The 23,897-nt window shown below is 40.5% G+C and overlaps 1 protein-coding gene across 1 annotated transcript in view; it reads left to right on the top strand.

Moving 5' to 3' along the window:
• LRMDA (leucine rich melanocyte differentiation associated) overlaps positions 1-23,897 on the top strand; it is a 1,011,348-nt gene that overhangs the window by 786,566 nt on the left and 200,885 nt on the right. The window contains exon 6 of the mRNA XM_081105319.1: positions 18,175-18,259. Within this exon, the coding sequence (XP_080961445.1) occupies positions 18,175-18,259 (85 nt within the window). The remainder of the gene's footprint in view (positions 1-18,174; positions 18,260-23,897) is intronic.

The raw sequence follows: 23,897 nt of genomic DNA, 5'->3' as shown, positions 1-23,897 counted from the left end.
CTTGAACGCATTTTGAAAGCAGTGGGCTCGTGTTCTGTGTTTTCCATTTGTAGACCAGCCTGAAGTCCAGGAAGGAGGTTTCCCTTTGTGGGTTCTCAGCTGCCTTTGGATGACTCCTTTTGGCCTAAGTCTAACTTAGGTCTTTTCAAAACCAGGCTCTGCTTGCCACGAGGATGCGGGAGGAGTCACGGCATTAAGGGGCTGGACTGGTCACCTTTCCTGCATGGAGGTGCTCTGAAGGTCGCCTCAGAGGAAGCTCTAGAACAGTGGTTCTCAACCTTGGCTGCACATTAGAAGCACCTGGGAATCTTTTTAAAATCCTGATTTCTGGGCCTCATCCTCCGGAAATTCTGTTTCTTTGTTACTAATGTTGTGGCCCCACCCCATAACAAAGAAACAGAATTTCCGGAGAATGAGGCCCAGAAATCAGGATTTTAAAAAGATTTCCAGGTGATTCTAAGGTGCAGCCAAGGTTGAGAACCACTGGGCTACAGCTTTTGGACAGGTTCAAGCCTGGAACTAATGAGAGGACACGATCCTTTAGTGGCAAAGCCACGTGCAAGTCCCAGCACAATTATAGCCAAAGGCTATAGTTGTAAGCTTGACCTTATGGTCCAAACCTGTGGTCCCACATGGCTGAGTGATATGAGCTGTGGGAGGTGCAGCAAGTAAACAAAGCTTGATCAGGTGCATGTAACTGAGTAGATTCGAAACCCGCGAGAACATTGTAACCACGCCCTTACTTTGCCTTGTGGAATCTGGCTATAAAATGAAGACTCCGCTTGCAGGTTGTGGCACTGTCTCTCCATCAGAGAGCAGCGTCCCACCTAGACCTAGCTTTATTCTCTTGTCTGTCTTTTCTAAATCCTTCACCTCCCCCTCTCAGGTTCACCCATGGCCGTGCTGGCTTGGCACAAATATGATATAATTACAAACTATGATATGTCCAAAAAAAAAAAAAAAGAAAAGAAAGAAATACGGGGAGGGGGGGTGTCTTTGGAAGTATGTGTAACAGTAATGTCAGAGAAATCTTTCTGAGGTAGCAATGTATGAGCTGATACATGAAAAGTAAGAGGTTAACTAGGCAAAAATGTTGGGTGCGGGGAGGCCACTGTGGGTTCTATTCCTGGTCAGGGCACATACCCATGTTGTGAGTTTGATCCCCAGTCGGGGCCCATCAAGGTGGCAACCAATCCATGTTTCTCTCTCATATTGATGTTTCTCTTTCTCTTTCTTTCTCCTGTCCTCTCTGTAAAAATAAAATAAAATAATAATAATAAAAAAATCAGTTAAAAAAATGTTGTGAAGAGGAGGTTAGGAAGAAAGACTAGGCTGTGCAGAGATAGGGCCTGAAACTCTGCAGGAGCAGGAAGAAGGCCATGGGCTAGCTCACAGGGTGAGGGGATGAAGATGAGATGGGCTGGAGAAGTAGGCAAGGGCCAGGGCAGGGGGCCTCCTAGGCAACACGCAGTACTTTCTGCTTATTCTAAGAGCAAGGTTTTTAAACAGAAGAGAGGCATGATCAAACTGTTTTTTAAAAGATAGTCTAAGAGTGTTACTTTGGGTAGGACCTTATGTGATTTTGCCAGGAATTGAGTTTTCTCTAAAACAAGTTCACTCATTCTCTGGTAAAGGTGAGGATGGGAGAAAAGGGGGCCGACTTCAGAAAATATGGTGGAGTTTGCTTCATACTGACCAAACCAGAGGCTCATGTCCCCCAGTCAATCCTTTTAGAGTCCTTTTGCTCTTGGCCCATTGTAACCACCCAGGTGACAAGTCTTGTGTTTCTTACCACAGTGCCATCAACCTTTCTGTAAGCTGGTTATGAATGTGCCCTTGCAGGACAAACCCAGCAGCCGGGGAAGGCGGACTTGGGTTCTGTGGCCATGTTTGCCTTTCAGAACCTGGGACTCATGAATGAGGAAAAGGGAAAGGAGGTCTCGTCTTATAACTGTACAACATACAGTTGGCACATCAGAATGGAGTCAAGAAAAATGGTGGAAAATGGCTTAATGAATTTCTCATCTGAGAAATAACCCCCCAATATTTTCCCTTTCTTTTATTTAAATTTTCTTTTTTCCTTTCTTTCATGTATTCTCCTCTCCCTTCCTTTCATCCTTATTTTCCCTTTTTGGCATTTGGGCTATCCTAAATATTACATATGCCCATAATGGGATTCACCACTGGAGTAGGTTTATTCATACTTTGTCAATAAATCCAGTTAGACACAATGTCTTAGAAGAGTTGAAGACTAAGATTTTAAAGGCTCGGGGTAGTATTTCTTTATGAAAGAAAGGTACAAGTCGATTTTGTATTTTCCTTTGGCCACAGGGAGAATAAGGCTGCTAGAATGATTAGAAATATTGCACAGGACACGAGACCTACTGATTACAATAGTTGGCCAGTCATTTTTCATGTAGTACTCTCTCACATGTTTGGATCTGTAATCTGTCAAGGAAATAGCTTTAACATATATATTTAGATAAATGAAACTTTTAATGTCAACAATTATTGATAGTGCAAAGTAAGAAGAAAGGTCTTTTTTATGAGTAGCTCTGTGAGTGATTATCAAATAATTTTGAAAGAAATAGAGGAATAAAGATTTTTGTGTGTGTCATGTGACCATTAAGCCATTTTCTACCATTTTTCTCCATTCTACTCTATCAAGTGCATTTTATAATATAAAATCCTTGGTATTGTGAACATTAATATTATAATGTAGAGGTGACATGTTAGAATCTAGAGAGTAATGAGACTGTTGGATGTCCAGAATAGTCAGACATCTGTTTTCTGCTACTTGGGAGAAGATAGAACAAAATAAAGTCCTTACTTAGAAAGGTTTACAAACTGGGGATTAATAGTAACTTCATAAATACTCTTTGGAACTTGAGATCCTTTATATCCTTACCCCCTCCCCCACAACCAACATGCATGCACATGTGCTCCACAGGCACTCATTCAGCAACTTTTTCAAGAAGTCAGCATCCAAGCTCCATGGTTGTTCTTCAGATTTTAGCTGTCCTGATGTAGACTCTCAGAGAAGGTGGGCTTGAGCCCAGAAGAGTTTCAGTAGCCTAGCATTGGAATATATCCAGCTGTAGTCGCCATAATGAGTGTTGTTGAGTTGCTAATTAGGGAATCCTGCTGGCTTTCTTTGGGTCCCTAGGGGAATACAAATCTCAAATGGAGTAGTCAGTTCTATGCATGCCAGAGTCCCGGTTTTACAAATGACACCCATTTTTAGGGAAGCACCTAAGCTTCCCAGAACAGAACGTCCTCATCTACTAAGACAGCAATGAGACTAGATTCAGGGCAAACATCTTTGACTTCTCTCTCAGAAAGAGGTAAAGGACGGCTGAGTGACAGAGTGGCAGGGAAATGCCTTTGGAAAGTGAGAGACATATATTAGCATTTTTTTTCTAGACATTTGACATTTACGTAGAGTAGGATCAAAACTTTAGAATGATGTTCTCATCTCTCTTACCTGTGCTACTCTTTCATACTGGTCAGATGTTCTCTTGGGGTGTTATCTGTCCCACATGTGGACAGAACGATGCCTCATCCTAGTGGCCAGTGCCAGTAGCTGCTAGATACTTGCTGATTAGTAATTCAGTATGTCATATAATTCTTGACTTATGCAGGAAATATCAAACTGATTTTATCCTACTGCCATGCATATGACATGCATGGTAGGATGGGAGGGAGGGTGTCATCATCCCAAAGGTCTGCTATGATGTCTGGTGGTTCATTTCTCAATCTATTCCTTTGGTCTCCTTCTTCCACTTTGTTGCACTGTGACCCCAGCAGCTGTCCTTGGCCCTTTCCTCATGCTGCTCTGGTCAGATTGCTGTAGCTGTTTTTAATCTTCTGTTGGACTCCCGTGCTTGTTAAAAAAAATAATTGTATGTTAAAGCTGGTTGGTACCAACTTGAGAGCCTGCAAAGTTTAAAATATATGATATCTGGAAGGCCTTGTGGGAAGATTTTCTGGTTGTGGAGGCCTTCTGTTGCTGCTGGTGATGACTCAGGATTGGGATATTGAATAGCAGGCTTGGTTTTGCCCAAAGATGGTGATGAGATGTTTTCATGTCTCTGGCATGCAGTGAGGGGCTCCAGAGGCTCACATAGGAAGCATGTGCTTTGGGGGAGGAATTTGCTCTTTTGGCTTTTTCGGTGTTCACTACATTGTATTCTAGAACAGATTTACCTCTGGGGAGCCACCACCCTCATACCTTTAATCTAGAGTGCTCTCCTGGGACCAGTTGCTATATCAGCACTAAGAATGGGCATGTGATCAGGCCCAACAGAGCAGAGTGTCCTGACCATAGAGGTTCATTCAAGGTCAAGCCTATAATCCAAAACAGGCCATGGATTCCCTGGTTCTGCTGGAAACTTTCAGGAAAAAGAAGTTCTTCCTGTCCTCTTAGAAGATGATGAGATTAGATCTGGAGCCCCTGGGGAGTCATCCCAGGGGGACCCTGAAGCTGGCGGGGAGGAGCACAAGGCTGGAGACAGCAAGTCCGGGGTCCAACCATACATGAAACTGTCCTTGGAACCATCAGAGCCCCTGCTCACCATTTATTTTCCAAAATCACTTTAAATTGGATTTCATCACTTACAACCAAAAAGGTAATCTTTCCTTTCTGAAATGCCCAACAAGGGAGATTCCCTGGAAATGTGTGGTCAGTTGCCCCAATAGAATCATATCATTCAAGAATTCTTAGTTATGTATGGCTTTCATTTCATTTTTGGACAGTATCTCTGTAGGGTGGGTAACAAAATACTCCCCCCAACCCCTGGGGCAAAACACACACACACACACACACACACACACACACACACAAAACAAGTCAACCTAAAATAACAGAATTCAGAGACAAAAACCTGATTAACCTTCTCTTTATAGAGACATCTTCATATGCTTGGATATTGATTTTCAATCGTCCCTTAAACCTTCACATTAAATATTGTCTTTATTATGCAACTTCAAAATTATTTACTTCTTAACATGTATGACAAGTATAAACACTATTGAGCCATGATTTAATATGAAAACTTGGTATTCAGCCATCTCAAAAAGCCTCTTTTGAAGATTTTATTGTGAGCCAGCCCTGGCATCGGGTCCTAAAACACGTTGATGGATGATGAGGGACCTGGCAAATGAGTCACCTGGCGTCTGTTCACTGGCCCTCCGGAAAGGGCTGCTGGTTCTCTTACTAAGACCGCTTTAATAGACAGGGACTGGTAACTGTGTTACCAAGCGACTGGAGAAGATTCCAGTAAAGTCGGCCCATATAAACACAGGTCTTTCTCTGTGAAGTCACTTTTGCTTCACATCAGAGACAATGGGGTGGCTTTTTTTTCTCATCTCCTTTGCGCCTTTGACTGCTCTGCCCCCTGCCCCCTGCCCCATGGAACAGGGTAGCCAGCACCCACATTGCCCACGCTCCACACCCGCTCCCACAACTGTATGTGAATCTGCAAATGACTTTGCTCCAATTAAGACAAAAGAAAAACTGTATGATTTCGCAGTCACTTGGCCTGGAGAATGGATGTTGGGAGTTGGGAAAACAAGTGTGCAGCTTTCTGCCCATCCCAGGCACTGCGGTCAAACAAGTCAATCCAGCCGTCACAGAGGCCTCCGCTGCCTTGTGAGCATGTTTGTGTAAAGTCTTGGAGTCTTTGATCAAAGAATGGCATCTCAGGCCAGGCCCTAATCCTCACTGCCTTAAGGTGTTTAAATGAGTTTTTTAAAAAAGTTGATAACAGCTGGGACTTAAATTTGCCTTTGCCCAGCTTTTGTTTTGAAAGGGCTTCTATTATCTGTGGCTTCCCTTTTCGAAGCAAAGATGGATCATTGGGTAAACCAAAAAGGGAAAGAGGATATGGGAGGAAATGGGCGGAGACTCTGAATTAATCTTCTGAGGAAGAATGTTTGATCAGCAGGGAGGAGAAGATGGAAACCTCTGATGCTGACAGCAGGCACCTTTCTGACGAGGGTGTGATTGGCACCTTTGAAGCTTCAGTCAGGAGCCAATGTCCAGTGGGTCGGGGCTTCCTCTGTCTGTGGGTGGTGGTGTTAATAATGTGGCAACTGGGAGGATTAATTGCAGACAAGCAGCAGGATTACGAGGAGGGCTCCTCAGCTCTAAAAGGAACAGTTCGAGGAAAGCCTCTGATCTGTCAGCCTTGGAGGAAATTAGTGGGGGCAGACTCGAGGAGGCTTAAAAAAAGGCATTTAGGATATTAAAGCGAAATGTGAAGAGGATATTAAAATAGGGCAGCAGAAAGGCAGCGTCCCCCTCTCCCTACCAGGAATTTCCGTGATTTGTCCACATTTCCCAGACGCCTTCTTTTAACGGTTCAGCAGAGTAATTTCACTGGCATTCCAACAGGTTAGGGAAGGGTTACACCGTGTTCCTGGTTGCACCCAAGTTCGTGTAGGAAACCTGTTTGCTCTCCACCACCTGGCAGATCCAGAATCCAAAGCTAAGGCTCCCAGTATAATTTTAAAACAAGTCAAAGCATTACTGACACCCTATCTGCATTTGCTATCTATTGTATATTTTACTTCTTACCCTTCTGGTTCAAGTCGGGATGTTGCCCATAAATCGTGCGTTACCATTAAAGAGGCCATTCATCATGCTTCCTAATGTGATTAATCAAGATACACCACAGTACCCTTAAAATGAGATCATTTTGATAAATCATGTATGACATGAAAAGACTTTATTCCTTTTAAGTGCAATTTAGGCTGTAATTTTTTTCCTCATTTATGATTCATGGGAGAAACATGGATAAAATTCCCTTGCACAGTTACACCTTATCTACAGCAATAACTCAAAACCACTTTTAGATGAAAATTCAGGGCCTTATTCACCAAAGCTGAATGCCAGCTCATTATTTTCTGGCATTCGGGAGTCCAAAAATAATGTCTGCACATTAAGCAGCATTCTCAAAAAGTTGGAGTTGGCCGAGCACCAGGCGCATCAATTACACTCTATCATCCTTAATAAGGAAGAAATATCAGATATCCTCTTGGAGTCTTTTGGAATCAGTAATTCTCAGCCTTCACCTTCCAATTTCGAATGATTTGGACACAAAAATGGTAGTAACAACAAAGGATGGGAATTTCAGCTACTTTACCTGGCTCCTGGCTCCTGTTGTATAAAGCTCAGAGGAGGTGCATTTTCCCCTCCCATGTGGCTCATGCTTTTTTTTTCTTTTTTTTCTCTCATTCCCCTTTTCTTGTTTCACAAATGAAACTACCATTTTGTTAGGTTGAGTTTTGTTTCTAAGCGTCTGGATCTCACAGCTGTCACAATAATTTGGGAAGCGACATTCATAACCTCCAATAGAAAAATAATTTGAAAGTGTGCCTTCTGGTGAGATCCATCAAGTTTAAGGTCACATTTTTGGTTAAAAGGCAGACACTGATGCTATTCATTAAAGTGAAAAATGGCTTGTTTTCCACTAATATTGAAATAAACTCTGGACGAATGTAGCCTTGCTGGCATGCACTTACAGAGAAAGCAAAAGGAAACACAGATATATTTAACTTGGACATGGAGCGTCAACAGAGTTTCAAGTCTTTCTTGAGACAGGGAATCAGGAAGATTGGCTGAAACAAATGTGAACAACCAGAAGTTCCTTTGCTTCTTTCAGAGGATGAGAGCATTTGAAGAAGGATCCAGTGTCTAAGAATTAGGCACACTTGTGTTTTTCCCAGCCCCTGTTACTTATGAAGGACTTCATCAGCATGTCATTTATTTCACTGCTGTTCTTAAGGATGCATTTGCGGAGTGGATCAAAGCCCTGTGTATGTGTTTGAGTGACCCAAGAGTGCAAATTTCCTGTCCATAGCCACGTAACACAGCAAAACCCAAGTTTATTTGGGATATCATGTCCGTTCTTTTATTCCCCGTGCCTTACTCAGACAGGGACTGGCGTCAAAAATGCCTTGCATATTATTCACATCAAAATGAAATTTTCAATGCCTTTATTATTTTCTAATATAAACAGTAAATTTAGAATATAAGGTCATTAAAGCTATACTTGCTGTTTTTAGGTTTCCATTTCACATTTATGAATTTCTATTTTTGCTAAAAAGATCTGTAAATTTTTTTAAAAAAAATATGCATGTATCTCATTTATAAAGCTCCCTAGTTCTATCAACACTCAGCAAAACTCCCAAGCATGCAAGTGTAGGACATACATATTTTAAGGCCCTATGAAATTGGCAGTATTTTTCCTCCCTTTAAAACCATGTTCATTTCATTGCAATTTCGTACCACGATTCTATTTCCAAAGCAGCTTTTCATACAACACACAATTATTCCATACGAGGTTGGGTAGGTCACCTCATTAAGCCTGCAAAGATCAAACCTGTTGTGATCCCCACAAATATCCCTGCCTTTATTCCTAATTAAAATGGCCCTCCTAAATTGTCTCAGGTTTATCAATACAAATAACAAGCTCAGCAAAATAGCCACAGTTAGAAAGTTAGTGGCGCAAGGTGACCTGGTCCCCACATCTCCAGCAGAGCCGACTGCGTTGTGTCCGCAGTGGTGCCCTGCCACCTGTTGGCTTTGCTTACACATAACAGGGTATTGATGTCCCTCCCAGCGGTGCAGCAACCCTCTCTGACCCCTGTCCCAGTTCATCACCGGAGAGAAAAGAAGGGGCCATTTGAGTATTTCAGGCCTCCTGATTTCCCCCATCATTCATTTCTTTGGCCACATGTTTCTCCTGCTAATGCTAAAAATTTATGGCTGAGCACATTAAGGGCAGCACAAGTCCTTTCCTTCTTCTGGATTATTTCATAGTTTTCTGTCATAAGGAAATCCAAGAAGACGTGTCCTCAGTGGATTGTGTGTGACAGTGTCTGCTTCTATCTCAGGAATCCGAGGCGTGATGGATAAACTGTCAGCTGTGAAGGATGATATTTTCTCCATATTTCCATTATGAACCAAGCTGTCATCTCCTAATAAATTTCTTGCATTGGTATCAATTTATTTTTACAAGCCGAGGGTCTGATGTATTTGGGAAAGGCTCTGACAGCCCATCTGGCCCAGCTCGACAGAGCTGGCTCCACCTCATTTTGGGAAACTACTTTGGTTCCAAGGACAGAACTTGACCTGTAGCCCTTGAGAATAAAAAACTCTGTGAGAGGAAGAGGACATATGAGGCAAGTTCCTTCTTTGAAGCCAAAATAAATCAAGTCTGTAGGATTGCCATGACAGGATATTATTTCTAAGTCAACCTTACAGACCCAGATGAGAAATGCCATATGTAGCTATTGACTAAAGACAATTAGACCATCACAGCAGTGCCACGAATTTACAGATAAATTCAGATTATAGGTGGGCTAAAGATCTCACTACTTCTGTCCTCTGAAGGGATCTCAGTAGTGCTTTTCTGCTTGACAAGTAAGGAGTAGAATCCACTCAGGTAATAAACATTTGATTACAAATGATGTGTGTGTCTCTAATATAGCTACTACAAAGGCAGGAGAAGACCTGAAACATTAAAACATAGTCGAGCCAAGAACTTAAATTAGCTGAAGAAGTACGGTGTTGTACAAAATTAGAGTGAAGTAAAAGTAAATCATAGTTAATATTTAATGAGCAATGTGATGATCTTTGTCTCTTACCTTATTTGATCTTCATCTTTTTTGAGGTGGTAGATGTCATGATGGTTCAGACAGTGGCCACTGGAGGCAAGTTGCCTGGATTTGTGTCCCACGTTGCCATGTATTCATAACCCAAGAACCTACATGAAACCTTGGTCAAGTTATTTAATTTCTCTGGGTCTCAGTTTTCCTCATCTGTAAAACAGACATAGGGATTATAACTGCTCAGGGAACTGTTATAAAGATTGAGTAAATTAATACATAGAATAAATTAATACACAACATAAGCACAAATACATTTTAGCTATTTTTAACTGTCATCATCATCATTGTCATGACCATTATTATTATTTTACAGTCGAGGAAAGGGTAGCTTAAACAGTTCAAATAAATTGCCCAAGGTCATACAGCCAGATGGAGCCTGGCTCTAAATCTTGGTCAGGAAGGTATCAGAGCATAGGCAAGAGAGAAGCAGAGGATATACAAGTTGTAAATAAGTCAAGGACACAATCCTCGAAGCTTAATTAGCTTTTTTCTTAAGACTCTTTCCATTCCTAGAGCATAAAATAGCCCTTTTTTTCCAGAGCCCCAAACATGCTGTAGATGTTACTTAATAAGGGTTATATATAGCAGTGTGTTGGTAAATGTTCAACAACCAGTAATCTGGAGAAAAATTATGTGTACATGAGCTTATTGAAATTTTTATGTATATAAAGAATGAGTAATGCACAATTTACAAATAAAATTTAAATATAGTACTTTTTGTTATAAATTCCATTGAGCCAATTAATTTTCACATAATACTTTTAATTATTTTGGCCAAACTCATGTATCCATAGCCAATCTAAGGTTACAATTGATAAACAAACGTAGTTCTGACATGAATATCAGCTATTTCCCTTCCTTATTAAGTAAGTCAGAACTTTACTCTTTTGTCAATGACCTAAGCAACTTCTTTACTGAATCAGATACATTTTTTTAATATTGAAAAAATATGTCCTCATTTTTTGTGTGTGCTATTCGCAGTAATGGCTGAAGCTACAACATACCTTTAAGATTAATCTGTAGCGTTAACATTTTCCCCATTACTTTCTTAAGTTTAGGAAATCAATAAAGTAATAAATCAATCCCTAATTTGTAGCATTTGCCAATTTTTGTGGTAAAGAGTCTCACCATGGCCGATGTCAGGCTACCAAAGTGGCATTACCGAAAATTTGGGAAGAGATGTAAGATAGTACATCATTGTACAGAATTTTCATTATGTAGATACAATAGACACAAATAATTTCAAGAGCATAAAAGTACATGATGAGTTATATTACCTTTACTTTTAATATAATTTATCTAATTGTAAGTGTATATAATTTAATTTTAAATAATGGCTGTTTAATAACTAACACAGCTGGTACAGTGTGACTCCAGACACCACTGGTTGTGTTGGTCTCAAAGGGCCAAAGCCATAAATCACATTGGAACAAAACTCTTTCAATCTTTGCTTATTAACTTTTACCTATTACAAATTTTATATCATTAAAAATTAAAGCATATACACTTTTAATACTTACTGTGTTCACTTAATATTATCCTATCTAATAATAGACAAACATAGTAATTGACCATACCTTCTCTACGCCTCCCATTGGCTAATCAGCGCAATATGCAAATTAACCTAACCAAGATGGCGGCCGGCAGCCACGCAGCTGAAGCGAGCAGGAGACTTGCTTGCTCCAGTGATGGAGGAAGCCAAGGTTCCCCGCCTGCCGCGGTCTGGCTCTGAGCTCTGAAAGCAACAAAGTTTCAATTATAGAAGCTAAACAAACCCCAGATACCTGCTTTCAGCAGGCCGTGGCCACAGAGCTGGAGCGAGCAGGATCCGGCTCTTAGCTCCAGTGACGGCAACAAAGTTTCAATTATAGAAGCTAAAAAAACCACAGATACCTGCTCAATGCAGGAGCTGCCCTCTGGTGGTCAGGGCGCTCTCACATGGGAGGAGCTCTGCTCAGCCACAAGCCAGGCTGATGGCTGCCAGTACAGCGGTAGTGGTGGGAGCCTCTCCTTCCTCCTCAGCAGCGCTAAGGATGTCCGACTGCAGCTTAAGTCTGCTCCCTGCTGGCAAGTGGACATCCCCCGAGGGCTTCCAGGCTGCCAGAGGGATGTCTGATTGCCAGCTTAGGCCCAATCCCCCAGGGAGCAGGCCTAAGCCAGCAGGTGGTCATCCCCCGAGGTGTCCCAGACTGTGAGAGGGCACAGGCTGGGCTGAGGGACCCCTCCCCTGCCCCGCCCTCCCCCCCTTCATCCCCCCCCCCACCAAGTGTACACATTTTTGTGCACTGGGCCTCTAGTATAATAAAATAATTGCATATTTCTTTTTTTCTTTTTTCTTTAAATCTTTATTGTTGAATTACAGATATCCCCGTTTGCCCCCACTACCCCCCATTGTTCCCCTCCCTGGTTCCAGCCCCACTGGAACATCCAGTGAAGGGAAAATAAACCCCTTCACAGGTCTTACCACCCTATTGTTTGTGTCCATAGGTAATGCATATCTATAATAATAAAAGCGTAATATGCTAATTGGACCAGATGTCCTTCTGGACGATCTGCTGGATGAAGTTGGGGCTGTGAGGGAAGCCAGGGTCCCAGGTGCCAGTGGGAAGCTGATGCTGGCAGCCGGGGGGAAGGAAGGCCTACTCTGGCACAAATTTCGTGCATCGGGCCTCTAGTGTACATTTAACTATTTTGGTTTATCTCTTCCCACTCCCTCCCCACTTCCCTCTGGGATTCCTCAGTCTGTTGCATGTTTCTATGCCTCTGGTTCTATTTTATTCATCAGTTTACTTTGTTCATTAGATTCCTTGTTCATTTATTTTTAGATTCAATTGTTGATAGATATGTATTTATTGCCATTTTATTGTTCATATTTCTTTTTTATAATTTCATTTGGTTACAATAAGAAATTATGGTTATTCCTATAATGCCTGATATTTAGATTATTCTTGTTTTCTCTTGTTATATAAGTGTCTGCTAAACTTATTCTTGAAAGCTACTGCTCTAGATGATTTGTGAGGTCTTCTAAAACTCTGCCATTTTATGATTTGATTATTTCTGTAAAGGTCCACAATATGCCCATGCCCTTTATTCCTTCCTCCCATTCCTGGTTGTTTTCCTCCCTGCCTGCCTTCCTTCCTCCCATCCATAAATATTTCTGAACTACAGTGAACCCGATGACACTTAGGCCCTAGCAGAACTAGACCCCTTTTAGATCAGATGAAAATAATGGGAAGCTCCAGGCTATTGCCCACAAAGGGCTCCCAGTCCAGAGAAGCCTTTGGCACAGCCCTTCCCTGCATTCTACCTCTGACTGACTGACTTCTGGTCTGGATTTCCCTTCAGCTCCCTAACTCAGCACAACGCTCAGCAAATGCCCAAACATTGCCTTTTGTCCCTTCGGGCTCTCTCTTGGTTCCCTGGTTAGTGACTCATCTTCATCCTACCTTACCTTCCCCCCCTCCCCCGAATTTTTGGCTTCTTGCTCTGAACAAGACACAGCTAATCCTGCTCCTACCCCTGCCTCTCATGCCCAGTACATCTGTGGGAGTCTTTCAGTCTTGCTTCACATGGAAAGGCACAGTGCCTTGACCTGTGATCAGGTTGGAATGATCCACCTTCAGGCTGGCAAGTCTTTGCCTCTGATTCTGGCAACTTGACTCACACTTTTGTGTTGAATTATGATCGTGGTGTATGGTTTTGTCTTTGCCGTTAAAATGTTTTCTTCATTCAAGCATCATGCATTGACTTCTTTCTGTATTTCTGGCAACATGTTGGGTGCAAGGGTGAATAGTATAGTTAATCTTGGAAGTTAATACAGTTAAACTTGGAAGCTCTTTGTTAACTTGAATTAGAAATAAGCAAGGACATAATTACTGTTTCCTGTGTCCAGGTGCCATAATGGAGGTCAGGGACAAAGTTCTGTGATAATGCAGAGCAGGGGGTAATGTTATGCGTTGGTGACTCTTATTAACCAGTATTAATCATGGATATAATTTTTTTATGAGTCAGGAATACAACCAAGGTCCTTATTTTACTTTTCTTGGTATTCCCAGCACAAGGCTTGGCATATTAGTAGGTGGTTATTAAATACTTGATAACAAAATGAGTGATGCTTTTTCTTATGAGAGAAATAAATGTTTTCAGAAGAGTCAGCTTTATACCACAGTTTCAGGGAATGAATTGTGATGAAAAGTGAAGATTGCTTTTACTTGAAAGAGGCTGACAAATTTCCCAGGCCCGGGATCACTTTATGTGGTGCATGATTTAAGGGTGAGTGAGCATGCCAAAGCGCTCCACTTGAGCTGAGTGATGGGGAATGAGTTGTGGAGCTGTGGTCTTAGATGGTATTTTGTGAAAAATAGTAGGAGATTTATGACTATTAAACAACTTTGTAGCCTCCCCTTCTTGTTTTGAAGCCTGCCAAATCTCTTCTCCTGTGGTCTGTATCATGTTCCTTTAGGGCATCCGTGATGTTCAGAAATACCCACTGGAATGCAGGTTTCCATGGAATGCACCCAATGGGCAGGGGCTTGCATTTTACACACACATCTGAAGACATTTGTTTTCTGTAACCACTGAGTGAAATTCTCACTTTGCAAGTCTCTTGTAGAATGTACTGTACTTTCCTTGAATTTTTTCCAACGAGGTTGCCAAAGTTCTACTTTCCTTCCTGCATTATGGAAATGGCAGAGTGCAGTATATTAGTGACTATTAGCATTATTGATGTGAGTTTAAAAAATCATTAGCAACTCTCAAACTGTGAGTAGAAGAAGAGTACAGAAACCTTCAGCGTGCTCTGACAAATCTGAAGCAGAAGGACTTAACAGCCTGGAAGGAGGATTCCAAGCCTTTACTATTATTTATCAGCTTTTCCCATTCTATTGTCACACTCAATAGCTTTAGAAGAAACAGATTTTTCATAACAAGAAGTTAACCAGACATGGCCCTAGTCCATGTTGTGCAAGTATTAGAAAATTGTTGGAGAAACCTTCCTCTAATTATGGGTTCATATCAACATAGGACTGTATGGACCAGAGAGGCGTCCTTGTTCTTTTCAATGTTTGTGTTTATTTTTGAGAAATTTTAAAACTATATAAAAGTTTTAAAAATTTGGTAATTTTCTAATATTTTGACATATTTGTTTCAAGTTATCTCTAAATAAAAATAAATAACCCTTATATAGAAAAGAGAATTCCCCCCCCCCCCAATTGCATTAGCTCTAATCCTATAACTCTGACCACTGGCAGAAGCAACCATTTTCATGAATTTAATGTATAACTTTTATAATTTTAAATGTCTACAGATACACATGAGATCAAAGAACTACATATTTACATAAATAATAGTATACTACATTTATCATTTTGCAACTTGCCTTTCACTCTGCATTAAATTTTCAGACCTCCTCAAATTGAGATGGATAAATCAGGTTTATTGCTCTTAAATACTAAATATTATTCCAGCATATGGATATACAACATTTTACTTATTCATCTTCCTCATTGACAGACGCTTGAATTATTTCCAATTTGTTCCGTTATAAATAATGCTGCATTATTTATGTTCCACCTTACAGACCTGAGTGAAATTTTTCATAGTGTGTATTTTAGATGGAATTGCTGTCCCAATTTTCAATTTTATACATACTGCTAAATTACTCTCCAAAGTATTTGAACCAATGAACATTCCTGCTGGCAAGGAATGAGAAGATGGGAATTCTGTTTCCTTTCATTCTCTGTAGCACTTGAGGGACTTAAAAGTTTGCACTGAGATGGGTGAAAAAGATTGTCTTGTTTTCTAATTTGCATCCGCTTAAATCCTAGTAAATTTGACCATCCTCTCTTTTATCTATTGACCATTCAGGTTTTCTCGTCTTGTAATTACCTGACATTTCCTTTGTCCAGTTTTCTATTGTAATTTAATAAGGGGCCTATGCATTCTGAATACTAATATTTTATTGTATGTTTTGTAAATATCCTTTACCAGGGGTGATTTAAAAAGTAAAATGTAAAAGTATAATTCTTGCCATAGGTAGTTAGGAAATTTGGTAAGGACTCAAAGATTGGAGAGTACTAGTATTTGTAGTTATGAAGATGTGGATTTACCCAAATTTCTCAGTCCTCAATTTAGGCATATCTTCTTAATCTGGGTTAAATCCACATTATTTAAATCACCCCACCTCTGTTTCAATTATCTCATCATTGTTATACTATAGTTATATTGCTTCAGTTTTAAGGGGAGTTCTTTATTCTTAGACAGGTAGTATGGAACTTAAGACACTGTCCATTTCTTTTATGTGATAATTGTGTTCTTCTGAATCATGCTTATAAGCATAACATTCAGAGACCAAGTGTGTATATCACTATGAGGCGATTACATGGGCTTCATTCTGATAAAAGCCAAGTCCAAGGCGTGGTACTTAGAGTCTTGATTGGTGGTAGTTTTCTTAAACATCTGGCCATGGAAGTTCCACCAAAAGTCAGAATTGGCAACATTGTTCTTTCCTGGATTCTCTTCCATGACTTGAGTTTATAAATGGACACTGAGCAGAAAAGTAATTAAATGCTAGGCATAGGATGATGACTTCAAGACAGAACTCAAGCTGCACAATTTTTGCTTTGACTACAATTGGAAATAAAACTAAATAGTTATTTTATCCTTGGTTACAAAGCTCTAATGTTTTGCCCAGTCAGGGGTACTTGCTGAAAGGTAGTTTCTTCCAGTAATTTTAGGAAAAGCTGTCATTAAATTGTCAACAGCCCAAATTGAGAATGAAAGTACTAAGAAATATCACAATATAGCAACCTAAGAATCAGATTGGAATTTTAGGCTTTTTTAGCAATGAGGTGGAGCAGAAACATTGGCAGAGAAAGATGCTCCGACCTCTTAGAAAGAAAGTGTGGTAGATCTGTGGAAAGACAGCCTCTGTACCCCAGCCCATATGTCCTGCCTCAAGCATTGGAATAGAGGTCATTTTCAGAACACTGTCCTTGTGTCTCATTTATCACAGAGGGATTACAGGAGACCTTGAATGCAAATGGAGAAACACATGGTGACTCTAGTATTTGAATTTTAATCATATTTCTGACCCCTTTTATATCATTGCAGCATCCTCGATGTCTAATGATGTAGTACCTAGCAAGTCTTATCTACTTTTTAAAACATTTTTCTTGGTGACTGAACTTTTATCTTTCTGGACCCCATACCCTTGCATCAAGGTTAAACACCATGTATTTCCCTTGAAGCTGGAGAGAAGTAATGCTACCTGAAATCTGTCTCCACCTTAGGGACAGAGCTTCTGATCTCGTACCATTCAAAACTCTTTATACAAGTCTCCACTGAAAGCTGCTTAATCAAACATCTCAAAGGTCAGAAAGGGGGGAGGGTTAAAGGGTTTTTCTAGCAAGTAGGCCTAATCTTCAACTTAGTTTTGATTCCTATAATGTAGATAATCTCTTTGGAGGAAAGGCCTGCTCCTAGCACGGCAAATATATCCCATAGAATGTATTTCCTCTTGCAGAAGGGAAAATGTAGCTTTAATGAAATTTACTTTTTCATGAAGCTTTGAAAGGTTGTAAGCTTACAATTTTGATCCTAGCAGATGTTCTTCTTTTGGGATATTAAAAAATAAAAAAAGTAGCATTGGATTCAGAAGTCTCAATGAGAGTTGCAAGGGTGACACTTTTGCTGTAAGAAGCCACATTCTGAGTGTGACACTGGTGATCGGTTCTAAGTGACAACTGACTTCACAGCTGTGGTCCTTTCTTCCGGCCTTACCCTTCTTGGAAGTAGAGCAAGGCAAAGAGAGAGTTAGAAGCCTGGGTCACACCATATATAGAGTTTGATGGTTAAAGAGCTATTTTTGTACAATAAAAAAAAGCATCGTCCTAGACATATTTCATACCATTTTCTTATAGGCCTTGCAATAGCAAAGTTTTGTTGATAACCATTATATATTTTCCAATTTCACTTGGATTTCTCTTGTGGAATTCAGCCAGCAACCCCGATTGCACGGTCTGTTATGGCTTCTATCCTTTCACATGATCACTTCATACTGTGGATTCTTAAGTCTTCATCCAGGCCACTGGGCCCACGTAAACCAGCCAAGTTTTTCCCTTCTTCACTGGTTTCCATAGAAATCTACTCACAGTGAGCATTTAATCTGTGGGAATTACTAGAAGAAGGCACATGACAGAAAACTAAGTCTGCATCATTTCCTGCCTTCAATCTCTCTTTTCTCCCTTTTCATTCAGTTCAGCACAATGAACAAATAGCCCCTTTCTCTCACAGCCCTTTCTCCCATAGGCTCCTCAAAGCTTTGCAGTCTACCCTACACTCACCAGCACCTCACCTCAACGCAGATAACTCTTGCTTCCTAAGAAGAGTCTCCGTCAACACTGTTTTCTGCAAACCCAGATCCTAAGGAGACATGTTTGGTAAGCGAAGGTATTTAGTGTTTGGTGTTGCTTCACCTTGATATTTGCTCTTATCATGCAGGCTTCCAGTGACAGCGCTGCTGCCCCCCCAGAGTGCCACTACACACCCCTGCCTTCTGCTTCCAGGGAACTCACCAGTCACCGAGGTAGGAACACAGTTTTTCTTGCTCTCCTCTGTTATAGGGAAGGACCCGGCTGTGTATGCTCTGGGCCTGTGACTGCTGCCTCGGTACTTTAGCAAGAACACAGTGCTTTTCAGTCCTTAATGAGAAAACCGTACCTGTCAGCTCTAGCAACTTGAATTCATATTAAACAGAATTTAATGGCAGCCCACTGGGAAGGCAAATAAATCCATGGTATAATGTAATTTGGTGAATTTTTATTTTTTTTTTAAAAAAGAGTTTATAGTACTTAAAAATTACTAAGATAATTACCTCCAGGAAAAGGAATGAAGAGAAATTAGAAAGCTCACTAATATTTGAAAAAGTGTCATTGTTTAGGAGTATCATAGTTGAAATCTGTAATTTAAAAATAAACCAATGGCATATGACAGCTAAAAGGAATTTCAATTTGCCTGGAAATATTGAAGAGAATCAATCTGTAGTTTTCCCTGAATTCTCTGATCCCCAAAACAATTTGGCTTCCCCAGTTTTTCCAAAGCCTTGAATTCCTACTGCCATCTCTAGAGTCGGTATGGAATATAATTTAAAAATGTCTTATCCCTAAGCTGGCTGCTGAGGTCAAGGACTATGTGATCCCATTTGTTGGAACTGGTTAGGACAGGATGAGGCCCCGCGGTGTAACCTGTTTACCTCCTTTTAGCCCAGTCATGACTACAGCCCCGTTTCCTAATTGTGAACCTACCTTCCAAGGGTAAGAACAGGCTTAGACTGGGGGCATTGCATACTTTAAAACTGTTTCCCCAAGCAGCAATTCCCTCTGTCCGTGCAGTGGTCACTTAGTAAGGATGGTCCAGCTTTGTCCTCCCAGCGACACTGAAGAGTCAGTGGGTAGGAGGAAAGGCTGTAGAGATGCCCAGAGAGGGGTGAGCTGGTCTCCTGAGAACATGTGGGCTCTGGGCACATGGCGCATTTCTGTAGAAAATGGTCCAGAGGTCATGCCAGGTTCCTGTTGTCTGCGACTTGGGCTTGTGTTGCGTCTTTGATGTCTGGGCACAGTAGAACTTTCCTACATTTAAATATACATTGTTCCATTAGGGTTCAATTGTGATACAGTTCATTGCATGTCAATTTTGTGAAAAATCAATTTTGCTCCAAGTCAGGTAGAATAAATTGCTGCCAGCATGTTATATTTTAAGAGGTGTGAATTGGTTTCCTTCACTAAATGTCCTTATGAAGGTTTTGAGCACATCCCTTTAGAGACATTTTTCAAATTCCCTTAGGATAACAGTAATGCCTAATCTAGAAAGAATAACAAATTAACCTTAGCATCATATCATCATGGGTTTATCTATTTGTTTTTAATAGTTGGATGAAGGTGATTTTACTGTATATAGCCTGTTGAACACACTGCATAGGAACTGAAATCTCAGACTCCTTGTAAAAGTTGATATGTCCATGAAATTGAGATTTCACAATAGGAGGATGCCATCAGATAAGTGTTAATCGTGAATAAGATAAAGATCCTCTGTCATTGTAACAGTCAAGTAATAAATCTGAACCTTAAAGAGATGGGATTTAAGAAAATAAGTTTTGAAGATATTTTGAGTAATATTTGGAATATGAAAATTTTTGCCTAAAGCGGTTAGAGTGAAAATAGGTGCTCTTAGATGATATCAGAGCCCAGCATCAATGGGAAAAATGTTATTTAAAGGAAGCCAACAACTGGTGTCTTGATTTTACTGAAGAATATTTCTATACATTTATTGCACATGGTGCCTGATCAGTGCTAAGGACTAGGATGGTGGAAAAAGCAAGAAAGCATCATGAAATGATGGCCAGGTTTTTAGGGCCTTTGGACATGAGGAAACCAAGGAGAGAGAGGCAAAGAGGCTCAGTAAGGCCGAGTTATTGGACTGATCTATGTGGGGAAAAGGTGAGACTGATATATTTCAGCTTGGCAGGAATCATACAATGACCACTGGGAAAAGCCATGTATTTTGGCACCCAGAATGAAACCACTTAGTGTCATCTTTTAAAAATATTTAAGTTAAAAAAATTATTCTAAATTTCTGATCATATGAATTGGCAAGCTATTTGAGTGTCATTGATTAATACCTTCATGGAAACAGCTTACAAACATTTACCCGGATAACTGCTTTCACATTGTGAAGGCAGGTTACATCACTTCTCTCCCAGGTGAAATCCTCCATGGATCTGAAATTTGGTCCATAAAACCTTAAGTTCTATTTGCAAATAATGTTTGATTCCTCTAGTTCCCAATCTCTTTTCATTCCGCACCAACAAGTACACAAACTATCGGGCAGTAGTTCATGTGAAAATTGCTTATTTTTTGATACATGTCATTTCCCCTTTACTTGTCCTTTTATGTAACTTCCAATGTCGAGTATGATGGGCCTAAGATTCATGTCCTAAGGACTCTAAATTCAAATGCAAGAAAAGTCTGGGCCCAGGATAATGGTCAAGAGATAGGGGACTCTATTTTTCCAGTGATGTGCAGTACTTCCTGCTTCCTGGATGAAACTTTTTTCTGATCTTATCTGTTTCTATTTTTCTCCTCTTGAGGTACTTATAATGTTTATTTCTATATCTTCCTTAGTGCAGCTGTTCCTATTCTGCTTTGTCTGACAGAGGTCAGGTAAAGGAACATCTTGAACTTCTCATAAATGAAAGCTCCCCGAGGGGCCGTACAGATTTGAACCTGTCTTCCCTCTCACATTACTGACTCCTGCTCATTCTTCAGGTATCGGCTTAAGTATCATAGCTCCAAGAGGATTCTCTGATCCCACCTGCATATTTGTATTAGGTTGGGTTTACCTTTGCAGGGACTGTCTTCCTTGATAGGCTTTAAGCTCTTAGGAAGAGTGGAGGAGATTGTGTCTGTTTGCTCACCACTGTATGTGCAGTGCCTCCTACTTAATAGAAATTCAGAAAATATTTGTTCAGTAAATGATAAGTGATGGACACCTGGGCGAAAGTCAGTAACTCAGATACCTCTGCAAGGTAGCTTGACTGTATCTGATAAAAGGGACCCATCTTTCCTTGGGGAAGGACCCATCTATCCCGAAGGGAATAGCCAACCGTGTGGACCTCAGACCATAGCTCCGCTGCTCTCAGAAACCCAGAAGCCATGTGGACGGAAGCCATGTCTATTGATTCAGTGCCAGGCAGCATTTAGCAACATTGCATAACATTTGAGTAGATAATTATTTTAATGTCATAGTTTTTAAACTCTGGTGTTGTGATAGTAGAAATGGAGTAGGACAAATGGAAGCAACTAATGAAACTTTTACTAGAACAGACGCTCTCAAAGAAGGGCCTGAACACTCAATATGATGCAGGTTGTGCTGTAGTTAAGGTTTTAGAAGGCTCCATCTGAGTCTCTGTGAAAATTCTGCTCTAGGCCTGAGCATGTCTTCAGAGTGCAGGGACATGGGGCTGTGTCAGTGATCTCAGCTGCTACTCACTGGCAGTCCACGTACTATATGTCGGTATCTATGCTATGAAGAATGGTGAAATGTTTGATGGAGAAATGTCTCTAAATATGCCATGTGCACGGGCCATATTTCCACTCTTTATCTGGTGGCTTTTAGAAGTAGAATTTTCATTTATATAGACCATTGTGTCTTTTGGGGAAGACATTTCTATTTGGAGAACAGACCGTGTCATCCTTAAGATAATTCAATAAAGTGGGAATGTTATCATTCCCATTTAACAGAGGAAGACCCAAGAATTTCTAGAGAAGACTGAGTTACTCAGTAACAGAGGCAAGGGAAAAAGTTGAAGCTCCCTGTCCTTGATTCCCAGGCCATTCCTGACATTTGTCCTTCACACAAGACATATGAAGCGAATGCAGGACTGACTGTGGCATTGTGCAGGCGGAAAGAAGAGAGAAAGTACAGGGAGGGGCACAGCCTGGAAATGTCCACTGCTGGTGGATTTCCATAGCCTGTGCTAAGGCTACAGAGAAGCAGGCATTGCCTATTTCTGTCAAAATAATAGCCTGTTATGCCCCTCCCCTTCTTTTAAATTACACATCTATCAGTTCTGGCACAGAGAAAGTTTGAGAAACCAGAGAGGAAAATGCGATGGTATCAGTCTGAATTGAGAGAGGGAAAATAGAAGACACACTATATATTCAAATTATGAAGGGTTTTACTGTAAGTAATGGGAGTCTTACACAATCAGGGAAGGACTGACTCAGGGAAACTGTTACCTAGAGTCTCAGGTATCAGTCTGGGTATCTCAGGAACCCCCAGAAATCTCCTGCTGAATTTCTAATATACACAAAAATGGGGATGATTCTCAAGAAGTTCACATGGATACTGCTTCAAACATTAGGGATATCTATACATTGCCCTGCCCTTCCTTCTCTCTGGATTTCCAATCTTACTCCAGTATCTCTCTTTGGCCCACTCTAACCTAGGACTGTGTACCAAGGTAATTCTGGGAAATGTAGTTTTCAGGTTTTCTTCTGAGTTGCAGAAGAGACCTGAGAAGAGAGGGTGGTAAAACCTAGTTAAAATGTGCAATCCAGCACATCTACCATAATCCTACTTCACCAACAGTTATCATGTTGAAGGTCCCATTCCTGTTTATTTGCACAAATATTTTGCAAAGTAATTGTGAGCCCAATAAAAATCTCTAAATTATTAAATTTTTCCCGATGCTTATATAGTCTTGAAGATGGGCCATAGTTAGTTAGCTTGTCATATCAAGAACTGGAATTTAAATGTATAAAAGAAAGAAAGCAAGAAACCAGGAGGAAATCTGCTATGAAAACTTGCTTGGAGATGATATCTGTCCTGCCTCTATCCATCCTTGGCAATCTTGCCATTCTATTTATTGACACAGTTGTTAGGTGCTTATCCTCTTCTCCAACAAGGGGTTTGGTCTATTTGTGTTTGAAATTGATTGCTGGGACTGTCAGAGAGTGATTTACATAGCAACTTATCATAATTAGTTATTGTTTGCAGTTTCCTTAATGTGAATTGCATTTTATGCTTAGCAATTGATTTTTCTGTATATCTCCATGAAGCAGCTCAATGTGAACCATTCAAAAAAGAAGAAAAAGACAGAAAGAAAAACTGCGAGTGTTTTTTATGTTGATTTTTTAAACAGTTTTAGCCTGCGCTGCCATAAAAGGTATTTTCACAGAAGCCATAAATACAAAGTGCTTTGCTCCAACTATTTAAATCAGCCAAAGTGAAATGAATAAGCAGAAAATTAAGTGGATGCATGTGAAGATGTGGTGATGTAGACAACGATGTTGGGGTTGGGGAGATGTTGGCCAGAGAAACTACATGCCAACAACAGAATACCTTCGGGAGGGCTCAAGATGGGGCTGCTCGATAACCAGACTGTTCAGCACAATTTGTTTTAGGCTTATAGGATTCGGAGGCAATCTGTCTCTTTCACCCAATTTTTAAACTATTTTCTGTTTTTTATACTCCTACCATCTTGCCATGTCAGCCCACAGGAAATGTGAAAGCTAAGTTGGTTTGATCGTAATAAACAAAATCTACACAGAATAATAGTAAAAACTCAAGGAAAATAGATGCATTTATTTAGGTTATCGTAATAGTTCAGCATCAAGAAATCTTTTTGCCTATTGCTTGTTGGTTCCCAATGACCAATTAAAAAG

This window comes from Myotis nattereri (assembly GCF_964212035.1).
Source record: "Myotis nattereri genome assembly, chromosome: 13".
Taxonomy (NCBI): Eukaryota; Metazoa; Chordata; class Mammalia; order Chiroptera; family Vespertilionidae; genus Myotis; species Myotis nattereri.
Note: the sequence above shows the minus strand (reverse complement) of the source record. Positions and strands in the feature narration are given on the sequence as shown.